The 13,001-nt window shown below is 57.0% G+C and overlaps 1 protein-coding gene across 2 annotated transcripts; it reads right to left on the bottom strand.

The window, feature by feature from the left end:
* Positions 1-762: 762 nt before the first annotated feature.
* Positions 763-11,828, bottom strand: MKNK2 (MAPK interacting serine/threonine kinase 2). 2 transcript variants are annotated; one of them, XM_080935460.1, is made up of 14 exons: positions 11,674-11,828; positions 11,418-11,534; positions 7,567-7,654; positions 7,372-7,473; positions 7,195-7,292; positions 5,506-5,585; positions 5,255-5,328; positions 4,749-4,853; positions 4,611-4,666; positions 4,426-4,521; positions 4,021-4,215; positions 3,463-3,627; positions 3,039-3,082; positions 763-2,760 (listed from the first exon to the last, which is right to left on the bottom strand). In XM_080935460.1, exons 2-14 carry the CDS (start codon positions 11,466-11,468, stop codon positions 2,535-2,537), a joined length of 1,380 nt encoding a protein of 459 aa, XP_080791586.1. In that variant the 5' UTR covers positions 11,469-11,534; positions 11,674-11,828; the 3' UTR covers positions 763-2,534. The 2 variants fall into 2 exon arrangements, with proteins under 2 accessions (XP_080791586.1, XP_080791587.1); XM_080935461.1 differs by having other exon boundaries at positions 11,716-11,828.
* Positions 11,829-13,001: the final 1,173 nt, after the last annotated feature.

The following is a 13,001-nucleotide window of genomic DNA, read 5'->3' as shown; positions in this document are numbered from 1 at the left end:
CTGTTTTTTTTTTAAATAGTGCTTCAGCTATGCTGGGCTGCTCTCTATCCACTAAGCTGGTTTGTGCCAAGACCCTGCCCCTCCCGGTCTGCCTGTGCTCAGGGCCACATGCCAAGCTCTAACCCTCCCAGGTGGCACCACGCCCCAGCAGGCCCGGGCAGCTAGGGCGGTGACCGCTCTCTGCCCTCTGCCGCCTGCCAGGAACAGCTCGTCCTAGGAGAGGTTGCACTAGAATTTATTTTTGTGGTTTTCTCGAAGCCGAAGGAGCCCTCCCTCTTCTACGTCTATGGAGATACAGGAAAATCCTGGTTTTGGGAGAATCCGGGAGTGGTACTCAGACTCTGCAGGCCTGTAGCAGTGCGGTGCAGAGGTCCCATCTAGGTCTACCTCTGGTGACTCACAAGTCCGGAGCCCGCAGGCTGGATCAAGTCTGGTCATCCCAGCACTTCCAAAGTAGAAGGGAAATAGTCAGAACCTCAAGATCTTTATCCACTACCAGCGTTTGAGGCCAGCCTGGGCTTTGGTAGAATCTTTGCCCCCACGGAATCCAGCCACACCCTAAATGTCACACCCCCCATAACCCCCAACAAAGCCACGCCCCTCTGGGTCCCTGCCCTATGCTTGTTTTTCTTCAGCCTTATGTTTCCGCTCTGGTGATGTCACCTCCCTGGAGCACATCCAGAGGGGTGTGCAGGAGCCCAGAGAGCCCGGGACTCGGAACCTGCGGGCAGCTGCCGTCCTCTGCTGCCGCCACTGCACAAAGATTTTTAAATGACTTTTATTAAATCCTTACAAAACAATACAAAATCCTGGCGTTGACAGTTGGTGGGAAAGGAGTCCGGAGGTCAGTTCACCTGATACGATGGAGTCGAAAGTGCTTGCATGTCCTCCACTCTACAACAGGTCTTTTAGATTTCAGCATGCTTTGTGGCCAAGCCACCCCAGGATCCCGTCTCATTCACAGTTAAGGGGTCTGCCCCGCCTCCAGGTGGGGCTTGGAGGGACCAAGGAAATCACAGCCCTGCCGAGGGGTGGTGGGGTGAGTGCTGCTCACTGCCTAGTCGGGTTGCTTCAGGAACTTGCAAGGGGGCTGAATCCTCAGGTGCCCAACAGCTGAGCCGTACTGGTGGGTGAGAACTCGGCTGCCTAGGAGCCCCCCACCCTCCAGGGGTTCTTTGGAAATGTGTCCACAGAGGCAGGTGGGGCAGTGGGGCAGGACTGGAAAAGGCATGTCACCTCCACTGTGACGATTCTGAGACTACGGAGGGTAGAGGATGCTGGGCAGTGGGTGTCCCAGGCCCCCACCCACCAGACCCCGACATTCAAGTACTCTTCAAGAACAGGGAAGCAAGTCAAATTATTTCTTTTTTAAAAAAAAAAAAAAAAGCCTAAACTAAATCCTGACCAAGGGTTTTTGAGGCCAGGGGCTGCCCTGTAGACACCTGAGCAGTTGCAGGGCAGGGTGGCCTGGCCCCTGGCAGCCGCCCCCGACCAGCAGGGCCATGGAGAAAATGGGAACTTGTATTGCATAGTAGTTCGGCTAGGAACAGTCTACAGGCCTTGGGCAGTTAGGTCTGGGCACTGCAGGGCTACCGAATCCCTTCCCAGCCTCCCTTGGGTGTCCAGAGGGAGACCAAGGCAGCTTCGATCCTTTCCTGAAAGCAGGAACACCTGAGCCATTGCCCTTTGGGGGCAGAGGGAAGGTGAGAAAGCCCTGGGTATGGCCTTAGCTCGGTAACACAAGTAGTTGGGAGAGCTTAAGAAATCCAGTCCCAGGGGGCAGGACATGGTTGTGGTCAGGCTGAGCCCTGAGAAGGGGCACTCAGGTGCCCAGGTGGGGAGACATGTGGGGACCCTGTTTGTTGATGTGAGCCATATCCAGCCCCTCTCCTGCCTTAGTGGAGCTAGCTGGGTCCCCTCCAGCTCTACAACCCCTGGAAGCAGGATTGAGAGCAGTAGGCCTCTCCCAGGGCAAGGAGCTAAGCAGCCTGGGAGGGGTTTCTGATTGTCAACCCTCCAAGGGACACTGCAGGTGGGTGATAGGGACTAGGGGTCAATCAAGTGCACTGTCCCCATCCACCTGCCCCCCAGAGATCTCTATCCAAGACAGGGAGCCTCACCACCACCCCAGACCCAAGGGTGCTCTGGTGGGGAGAGGCAACCCTCTGTGCTCACCAGGGGAACCTGTCCCTGACAATACTGAGGGCTGGGTAGAGGTGTGGGGTGCTGACCCTGCGGGATCCCCAGCCCTGGAAGACAGCAGAGTGGCTGGAGCGGGTGGGGACGCAGGTGGCAGGACCTTCACAGTTGACAGGCGAGCATCGTGGGGTGCAGGCTAAGTGGCCTGAGCCCTCCGCCCTCCTCCGGGGCACTTGCTTTCGATACGGCAAAAGAAAAACAAACAAAACAAAGCCAAGTGGGCAGGGGCAGGGTGAGGACAGGGCTGACACCCGGGATGGCAAGGGGTGGGTTGTCCAGGTCCCTAGCCTTCAGGCCCTAAAGGGCAGGGCATATGTACAAGGGGCTAGCGGGGATCACGCGCGCTCCCCCACGAGCACCACAGGGGTGGCCGACAGGCTAGCCCTCTGGCGCCGCTGGGCCAGCTTGGACTGGGAGGGTGGGGACAGCTGCAGGCAGCGTGAGGTAGCTCTGATGACCACAGGCTGGTCCTGCCCAGCGTCCTCCTCGCACTGAGCCAGCTGCCGGTTCATGGCGATGGCCTCAGCTGCAAAGGACGTGAGGTCTTTGGCACAGCTGTTCCTGGGGATAGGATGAGTTATTGTCACAAGAGTGTACCTTTCTCTGCAGCCCTCTGGAGGTGCCCACCCCAACTCCAGACCTTTCCAGGTACCAAGACCCCAAATTGGAGCTGTTGGGTCACCTCCACCACATTGGTCAGGGGCCTGGCCGTCACTTAGGTTCAGGGGCTCAGAGCTAAGGTACCCACTGGGCAATTGCAGGGCTGTGGCTTAGGAGCCCTAGCACCCCAGAGAAATAAAAGCCCAAACATATACATGCCCCAAGTTCCCAGACCTCACCTCTGCAGAACCAAGGGTGTCGGTAGGGTGTTTTCTGGTGCACACTGCAAGAAGAGGCCAGGGGTCAGATGGCACTTGAGGGGCCTGGCCAATGCCAGCCCAAGTGTTCACAATAAGCAGACCCCACCTTCACACAGGGTCAGTCTGTGTACATACGACTACTGCAAACTGTCCCCAGAAGGGTGTGAGCCATGACTGCTGGGGCCTCTCAGGGATACCAAGAGCCTGGAGTGGGGTCTCACAGGGAGTGGGAAGGCTGAGTTCTTAGCTGGGCAGGGAGGGCTCACAAGCCCCACTGGGAACTACTCCCAGACACAATGCTAGACCATTCTTGGATGCTTGCTCTGAAACCCCCATGCCCAGAAAACATCAGGACAGAGTATATGGGTGACTCCCTCACTCCTCTTCAGACTCCAAGGCTCACCCCCTGCACCCAGGGGTGCTGCAGGACTTGGGCAGCGCTCAACCTCTGCTTGGCATCTCGGACCAGCAGCTTGGAGATGAGGTCTTTGGCAGCGAAGGAGATGTGGGACCAGTCCTTGTCAGGGAACTCATACTTCCCCTCCTGGATGCTCTCAAACAGCATGTTCTGGGGGCAGAGATGGGAAAGAGTCACCCCAAAGCAGACCTGGCTCCATTTAGATGCCTAGTGAGGGCAGTAGAACGGTGAGAGGCACAGAGGCAGAGTGTGGGGACAACGGAGACGGTCACAGAGCGGACTGCAGTGCTCAGGACCAAGTCCCATTCTCAGCACTCACATGGCTGCCCATATCTGTAACTCCAGTCCCTGGCACCTAATGCCCACTGGCCTCAGCCAGTCTCTCATGCATGTACATACAAGCAGGCAGAACTCTCACAGAAACAAAAACAAATGGCTTGGGCCTGTGGGGGGGTCCCTTGGGTTAGCACCTCACTTCTCATCCCAGGGAGCCCAGAAACAAGGTTTAGTGAAGGCTAGGGAGGGGACTCAGGCAGGGCATACCTGGCAGGCAGGGCAGGCCTCCCCGCGGTCCCAGCCACAATCGCTGCCACAGTGGCCCACGAAGGGTGGGTAGCCACTGAGCAGTATGTACAGGATGACGCCCAGACTCCACAGGTCACAGCGCTTGTCGTAGATGCTGGCCTCCTCACTGAAGGCCTCCACCACCTCAGGTGCCATGTACTCGGCTGACCCACACTGCGGGGGCGGGCACCAGTCAGAAGGGACGCCCAGCTCCAACCAATCAAAGGATTCCCAGATCAGCAGGTAATGGTGCTGACCATACCCCCAGCCCCACCCAGCCAACCAGCAGCTGTTGCTAAGGAAGGCCAAGCTGGCAGGGGAAAGCTGCAGAGCTGGCTTGGCACCTGAGCCCCGTGCCTGCCTCCCTGCCTTTACCGCCCTCACCGGGGTAAGCAGCTCTGGCGTGGAGATGGGGGAGCAGTCTCCGTTGAGTTTAATGCCACTGCCAAGGTCGAAGTCGCAGATCTTCACTGGCGAGACCTGAGGATGGGACAGGCACTGTGGGAACCCGCGGCTGCCTGGCAGGGGAAGGCAGTGGCAGCCTTGGTGGGGTGCTGGCCGGGCCTCACCTGGTTGGGGTGCTCACACAGGATGTTCTCTGGCTTTAGGTCCCTGTGGGCGATGCCTAGGGAGGTGGAGCAGGGAGGTTAGGGGTGGGAACCTCTAAAACAACCAGGCCTGGGGGCCCCCCACAACCCCTGCCACACCTTTGTTATGCAGGAAGTCCAGGGCACTGGCCACGTCCTGTACCACCACACTGGCCTCCAGCTCGTTAAAGTGGCGCCTTCTGTGGATGTGGGTCAGGATGGATCCTGTGCAGGCCAGGGAGAGCTGGGTTACCTCCACTGACCAGCCAGCTCAGGCACTGCCTCACCCATCAGGGAAGCCCCAGGGCTTTCTTGGGCCCAAAATTGGGCTGTGACCATTGGGCCCCAGTGCCCACATCAAAGCTGGGGCTTTTTTTGTTTGTTTTTTTTTTTTTTTAAAGCTATTTATTTTATTTATATGGTACACTGTAGTTGTCTTCAGACACACCAGAACTCATTACAGATGGTTGTGAGCCACCATGTGGTTGCTGGGAATTGAACTCAGGACCTCTGGAAGAGCGGTCAGTGCTCTTAACCACTGAGCCATCTCTCCAGCCCCCAAAGCTTATGAACAGTATTTCCTGATGGTGCGCAGCTCCTACCCTACATCCCCAACTAGTACCTACCACCACGCATCTTCTCAAACACCAGGTAGAAACGGTCCTCCTCCTCAAAGAACTCAATCAGCTCTAGAACATTCCTGGGTTGGGAGGAGAAAAAAAGAAACAGAGGCACCCTGAGGCCTCAGCACCTGCTGCCCAGCCTGGGAGGTGACACCCTCATGGAGCCATTGAAAGCCTGTTTTCCTGCCTGAGCCCAGCCCGTGCCCTGCTGTGGTGATGAGCTCTGGCCAGAGAGCCTGGGCAGGCCACCTTACCTGTGTCCCTGGCACTGGTACAGCATCTCCACCTCCCGGAACACCCTGCTGCGGATGTGGCCCAGCTGTTTCTCAATGATCTACAATGTAGGGAGGAACATGGCACCTGGAGAAGCTGCCCAGATGCTGTCTGAAGGAATCAGTAAGCCCCCACAGGCCACCTGGACCCTGTATGAACTCTGCAGCCCTGGGTCTGGAACTTGCTGGAAGTCAGACTGTAGTATTAACATGGTCAGAGTATCCCGTTGCTCAGGAGAGCTCAGGTGAAGAGAGAAGCAGCAGCCAGTTTTCCACCCTGACCTAAGAGTCCCCTCCACTGGATGGCTGCTGCGCTTGCTGAGGCACAAGCAGGGCCAAGCAGTCTCAGCTCTCACATGACCCACTCGACAAGGTGGCACTCTGCCACCTGGTTGCTGGCCCAGCCAGTACTACACCAAGACCTGCCTTCTCTTTTCCAGACTGAGCACCTGGTACCATGGGCCTGGGTCTGGCTTAGACCAGTGGACTCAAACTTGACGAAGCCAGTTCCACTGCACCAGCTAGACAGAGGGCCCAGAAGGTGCTGTCCCTGTAGAACCTTTGCTCTCAGAAAAGTTCCAGGACCCCTAGCTCTCCCCTCCCAGGTGAACACCCTGACAGTTCCTCACCCAGCAGGTAGAGGGGCAGAACCCCAACTGCTGGGACACTGTCCTGGTTACCTGGTAATACACTCCCACCAGCAAGGGCCTTCCATCATTAAGAGCCAAATCTAAAGGGTGGCCCAAACACTGTGGATCAAACTAATATACTTCACCCCTACCCTTGAGAGGCTGGGGACAGCCCCACAGAAACCCCTATCCCTCCTGGCAGCAGGATGGTCTTCTCTGGTGTCCCCGCTGGATCTACACCATTGGTGCTTTATTGTCCTCCAGCCACCTCAGCCTCCACCATCACCATCTCCTGTGCTGCCACCATCACGTCTCACTGCCCCAGGTACCAATGACCCCTGAGGACATCACCAGGACCCCCTCCACCCCCCACCCCAGTTCCCTGCAACCCATCACGCTGGCTTACAATAGCAGGAAGCCACCATGTAGCCTTCTAAGGAGGCTGCCCTGCAGGGTCACCAGGAGGAAACAGTCAACTAAGCACTTCCAAAATACAACTCTTAACTTTGCTTCTTCCTGTTACCCTCAGACGCAGAAGCCACTATCCAGGGTAGTAGCCCCTCCCAGACAGGTCATGGGGCTTCTCTGGACATGGGTGACTGGTTGGCCCTATAGGGTCAATGAGCTACACCAGGGCCTGGAAAGGCTCTAAGTATATACTGGATGGCAAAGGCACACAGGACTCTCTTGGGAACCTTCATTGGGTTTCTCTAATCACAGAGCACCTCAGGACTTCAGTGCTGTGTGAGCTTTAACTTCTGTAACCCTCCCTTAGGCAGAGGCCTGGCCTGGGGCACGTGGGCCAGCATGGCCTCTCACACGTCTCCAGTTCTCCATAGCCATGCTAGAGCTTGCTAGCCTCCAGAACAAGAAGTGATCAAGGGCCAGCTGTCACCGTGCCTTTCTGTGACTCTAGGTCTGACCTGGATTCCCAGGGTGGCCTGAGTCACAAGTCTTGGGGCCATTTTTAGACACTGCTTTCCCGAGACTGTCATCTGGGGACTCAAAGGCCACTGGTCTCTGGGGGTAGACCCTGGCTTACCTTGACAGCATATTCCTGGTTGGTGATCAGATTGACACAGGTCTGCACGCGGGCATGGGCACCTTCTCCTAGCACATCCTCCTGCAGCTGGTAGACATCTGGAATGCGAGTGGAGAGGTGAGAAACCGTAACCCATTGTCCCTTCCCCAGTGGGACCAGCATCTCTCTGCGGCTTACCTTCAAACCTGCCTGAGAAGCTGTCAGTAGCCCGGCAGCGCTTCTTCTTCCGGCTTCTCTTCTTGGCATCTGGGATATCAATGGGCTGGCTGGAAGGCATGTCTGCAGAGGACAGAGACCCGGATGGCATATGGTCTGTCTTAGCCTACCTCCCCACAGAGACCCCCATGTCCTGCCCACCTCCTGGGTGCTCACCAGGTCGGGCTTCACACTGTGGGCTGAAGTCAGAGTCCCTGTGCTCAGCGGGATCTAAGGAGAAGGCCAGCTCGAAAGGATTCTGTCCCTGTTGAAGGGAACATGTTCAGGCTGGTTCTGCCAGACTGCCCCAAATATGCAACAACCTGTACAAATGATCGCTTTACCACAGTGTTGAGACCAAGAGCAGCCACCAAGTCACAGGCTGTCATAGGAGTGCCTCAGTGGCAGGGAATTGTGGGAGCCAGTCCCTTGGAGTCCACAGAATCCCAACTCCGGGGTTTTACTAGGAGAGTGGGCCGTGTGGCTGTCACCTGCTCCTGTTACTGGTATGGGGTAGGAGGCCAGGGACACCCCACTGAGAATGACCTAGCCATGTCCACTGCACTAAGGGACCTGTCTCCTGACTGTGGGGAACGTGACCTTCCTCTCCCAGCCTGGAGCTGACTGACAGGAAGTCTAAGCCACATGGCTTGCCTCATCTGCTCATGGGTAGCATGGGAATGCTTGTCCAGCCAGCTGACTGAGGGCTGACCTCAGGGACAAGCGTGGGATCAAAGGTGGGGGCAGCAGCAGGAGAGCCTAGGGCAGGGCTGCCAGCTTGTTTTCCCACAGCCTCCTAGGTTATCACAAGGCCACACCCTTGGCTTTTGGGCCTCAGTTTCTCTGTGGCACAGTTCAAACGCTCCTCCTCCCTATGCTGCAAGCTCTCCAGTGAATACAGATGCAGTGCCTGACCACGGGAGGTTCTGGAGGTCGGAGGAGGGGCCCTTTCAGCTTGCTATGTGTATCCAGAGCCTATCTCTGCAGGACCAGGGGCCACCAATTTGGTACCCGCAGCCACTCGCAAGGGGGTTCACAAGCAAGGGACCCATTGGTATGAGTGTGCAGAACCATGCATGCTCCAGCCACAACCTGCAATGTCTAAGGAGCCTTCTCTGGGTGGCCATGGTTCAAATTCATACCTATAGTTTAAGTAGGACACCAAAGGATCCAGCTGCCAGATATGTGGAAGACCTTAAGACTGCTCAGAAAGAGGTGGGAGCTGAAGGCCAGAGAAACCTGGTTTGATCAGGAACATGCCGAAACAAAACACTTCCTTGTGCTGGCTGCTGCTGGCACCTCGGGGGTGAAGTACGGAAGCTGGCAACTGAAGCCAACTCTGGCTTCAGAAGGAACAACACATTTGGGGAACACAGCATGGACTAAGTGGGTGTGGAAAACATGGGTTAAGTCACACCCCTGTCTGGATGTCCACAGTGGGAGGGACTGACAAGAGGGTTATCTGGGAGAAAAGGAGACCCAAGGGGCTACAACAGAAGGGGCCAGATACCTCAAGACCAGCAGCAGATAGACGGAGAGCAATGTTGGTATGCCTTGCAAACTGTTCTGCAGCCAGCGGAGACTCGCCACTAGGAGGCTGGCACAAAAGGGGGTACCCTAGCAGGTCATGGGGAAGAGGACACACAACCCCAGTGCTCTTATAAAACTTGGTGCGTGCAAGGCCCAGGGCATCCACTGGCGCCACACAAGGTAGAGAGGGCTGGTGAACTACAAGAAGGGAGGGTAAACCAGGTTTGAGAGCAAAGGCTAGCCAGGGTGCCTGCTCTATGACCATAGCCTGGTGACCTTCCTCTGGGTAGACTGTTATGATGAGAGACAGGGACATGTCCCCAGCTCTGGGAACCTTACAAGGGTAACCGGGGCCTAGTAGAACTTCTGACATTATAGTCACTGTCCCCCTGCTTGAAGACTGGGACATATGGGACAGTCAGAGCCCAGCACAAGGCTTGACTGGCTGGAACATACCCCTTAGAGAGACCCCCCCAAAGAGCTACCTCATAGTCTCCCAATTTGCACATTAAAGACAGGAAAACAGGGCTGGGCTCTAGTTGAGTCTGCAGAGCACCTGTCTGGCAGAAGCAAGGCCCCAGGCTCCATTACCAGTACCTCTTAAAACTGCAGAAAGAAAACCAGAAACCCAGGTAACTAAAGCCATGAGGGCTGGCAGGTGTATGCTCTCTGCCAAGCTATAGGCTGAGGGTACCCAAGGAGAGTGGCCTGGCTCCAAGAAAGCAGCCACATAGGATGGACTTCCAAGAGAGGGTTCAAGGTACCAGTCCCTGGCCACCTGCAGGGCTGCCTATCAGCCAGGCCTTCCCATAATCCCAGCAGCTCTGTGCAGAGCCCCACAGTGGCCACGCAGAGAGCAGCTTGTAGTCGCAAGTGCTGTGTGGGCAGTCCAGCCTGGTCCAGCCAGCCTCCCCTGGGTCTGGCTGAAGGCCTTGAGTCAGCAGGCCTGGCAGGAGGCGGCTCGAACCATCCAGAAAGCTAGGGTTTGCTTTGGCAGCCTTGCTGACCGTCTAGGCTCATACAAAGCTCCAGGACGGGGTGGGGGGAAACCACTGTAGGTGACATCCTGAAATCCATCTCTCATTCCAGCTCAGCCCCAAAGCAAGCTGGCCAAGGATAACAGGCATTTGGGGCAGGGGTGGGGCAGTTGGCCAGGGGCACTGGCTAGACAGGCCTGGGAATTCTTCCCTATCTGCATGCTCCTCCCACAGGGGTGCAGGCATATACACACACACTCCTGCCTTCTCTACAGGGCAACAGGTCCCTGTCCCGGGAAGCTATTACATAATCCAGTCTTCTGGGTGGGGTGGGCAGGCTGACATCACTGTCTCCCTTAGGACAGGACAGGCCCCACCAGGCCCCACCTGCCCACCTTTCCCACCCCCAGATTCACTTATTTAAGGTAAGATTCAACCAGCCACCATTAATAACACTACAGAAACTTCCTGTTCTGATAGGAAGTTACAGTTTGGGCCTGGGCTGTCCTGAGAGAAAGTCTCTACAGGCCACCAACCAGCAAGTGTGGAGGTTGCAGTGGGGCAAAAGACACCCATGTCCCAAAAGGTTTCCCCACAAGGCTTCAGCCTCACTGATCCCAACCAACCAGCACACGGCCAGCTCAAGACTACAGTGGACAGACACAGGGTTTCCTTGGGACTATACACAGAAGTAGGAGAGAACAGACTGAGAGACTGCAAGAACATACCTCCACTGACCACAAGCCAATCTAGGGGAGCTCATGAAAGAAGAGCTAGTTAGCAGCTAAGAACAGGGCTAGGGCCTGCTGACATGCTCACATTCAGAACAAGGCCAACCTGGGGGGGGGGCACAGAAAGAGTGGGACCACATACAGAAAGTGGGGTGGGGAGCACAAGACTGAGACCAGGCAAGGACATAGAGCCACCAATCAGGGGTGGGAGTGGGTCTTGGAAGAAAGAGCTACTAGGCAGCTGGGGACAGGTTGTAGCCTGCAACAAGCATACACTGCAGGGGACAAACCTGGACAAACGTAAAGTTCACCTGAGACCACATACAGAATTTAGAAGCAGGAGAAACCTGGCTGAGAAACTGCAAGGGACACACACAACCACAGATTACAGGGGATCCTAGAGCAGTTCATTAAGAGTTAGTAGGCAGCTAGAAGCAAGACTGCAACTTACGAACTCTCCCAACCAGCACAAGGCAGGCCTGGAAGTTGCAAGGAACAGAAACACTAGATTTGCCTAGGATCACACACAGAAACAGATGATAAGACAGGACTGTGATCAGGCTAACTGCAAGGGACACAGAGCCACCAATTACAAGCCTGGGGGTGGGGGTGGGGGGTCCTAGAACAGAGAGCTACTTGGCTGCTGGGGACAGGGCTGCGGCCTGCTGACCCCCACCACCTCCTGCCACAAAAGTCCAATGCAAGCACCCCTCCCAGGCCCAACACTGGCCTCTAGGGTAGGCTCTGTTCATCCGTCGCTGCAATGGGACTCCCGGACAGGACCCCTCACCTTGAACGAACGGTGGAAGCCCTGAAGTTCGGCTGTTCTCTTCTGCACCATCTTCAGTCCGGGCCCCGCCAGCGGGGGAGGGGACGCGGGGCCCGGGGGACGGCTTGGGAGGCGACCCTGCGGGCGGAGGAGACAAAGGACCGAGGCTGAGAGGGGCGCTCGGCCGGCGGAGGCGGCCGGGACTCGGCGGAGCTCCTGCGCCTGGCTCGGGCTTCCCTCCTCCCTCGGAGAATGTCGCCCTTGGCGCCGCGCTCACCGGGGTCGGACACTGGCCGGAGTCGCAGCGCCGTCACCTCACCTCGCACAGTCCCGACCCCGCTCCGAGGACTGCGCGGGGAACAGCGCCGCCACGGCCACCGCCGCCGCTGCCGCCACCAGGGCCACCGCGGACCCCTCCACTGGGCCGCTGCCGCCGAGAGGAGCCGCGCGCGCGGCCGGCGCAGCCACCTTTATAGGCGCGGTCCCGGAGTTGACCCGCCCCCCGCGCCAGTCTCCGCCCTTCTCAGGGAACAGAGGAGGCGGAGCTGTCGAGGGCCGCAGCAAAAGCACGGGGGGGGGGGGGGGAAATGCAGAATGCGGCTGCGCGCTCCCGCTTAAGGGGCGGAGCTTAGCGGGGAGCCGAGTGGAGCTGCGCGTGATCGTGTTGGCTACGTCGAACGCGGCTGCGCACTTCGAGCTGACGGGAGAGAAGGGGAGGCTCGGAGGGAAGTGGTGAGCGGAGCGTCTAGTGCGGCGCGCGCTCCCACTGTGGGGCGGGGCGTGGAAAGACACACGAATGCAGCTGCGTGACGGGGAAGGAGGGGACACTCGGAGTGGAGAGGCTCTGGACCGCGTCCTGAGCCGCTTGCGCCTGCGCAGAAGGGCATTAAAGGATTCAGTTTGTGCTGTGAGGCCGCTTTCTTCTACCGTCTCGCATTTGACCCGCTGACTTGCGCGCTACAGGTTTTTGGTCCCTGTCTTTGACCCGAGAGTCGCGGTCAGCTGCCGAAGGAGGGCAAGCCTGCACTAATTTTACCTAGTAACTAGAGCACGGATGCCCTCGGCCTATGCTCCCGCTCTGCAATCTGTCATGGCTCCCTCTTGAACCTCTTGGGTGTTTGGAGCCCTCGGTGGGGACAAGAAGGGGTTAGGATCCCTGATTCAGTCAGACCGCGTTGTGCCTGCTGCCTCAGTTGCTTCCTTGTACAAAGAGGTTTTTCCTCTCCAGAGTAGTTTGTCTAGAAGTTTTTACCACCAGCCTATTTACTGAGGCTGAAGCCTCAGGAACCTCAAGCAGATGTTTGTGTGTTTGTGTGCACTCACTCCTGTGTGAGTGTGGCATATGCATGTAGGTGCCAGGAAAGTCAGAAGAAAGGTGTACTTACAGGATGTCTGATGTGGGTGGGTGTTGGGCTAAACCCTAGTCATCTGTCTGGCTCCCAAGCCTCATTGTCCTTAGTGAATCCGTTTGCAGAAATGTTTGTCTAATTCAGACCGTCATGCCTGCAGAAGATTCATTACCTGGACAGATCTGGGCAGAGGACAAACTGAAGGCAGTCAGAGGGATCATTTCCTAGCAGACACAAATGAGGATCTCTACTCGGC

The sequence above is a fragment of the Micromys minutus genome (genome assembly GCF_963924665.1).
Source record: "Micromys minutus genome assembly, chromosome: 22".
In the NCBI taxonomy this organism is placed as follows: domain Eukaryota; kingdom Metazoa; phylum Chordata; class Mammalia; order Rodentia; family Muridae; genus Micromys; species Micromys minutus.
The sequence above is the reverse complement of the archived record's forward strand: the minus strand, read 5'-3'. Positions and strand labels throughout refer to the sequence as shown.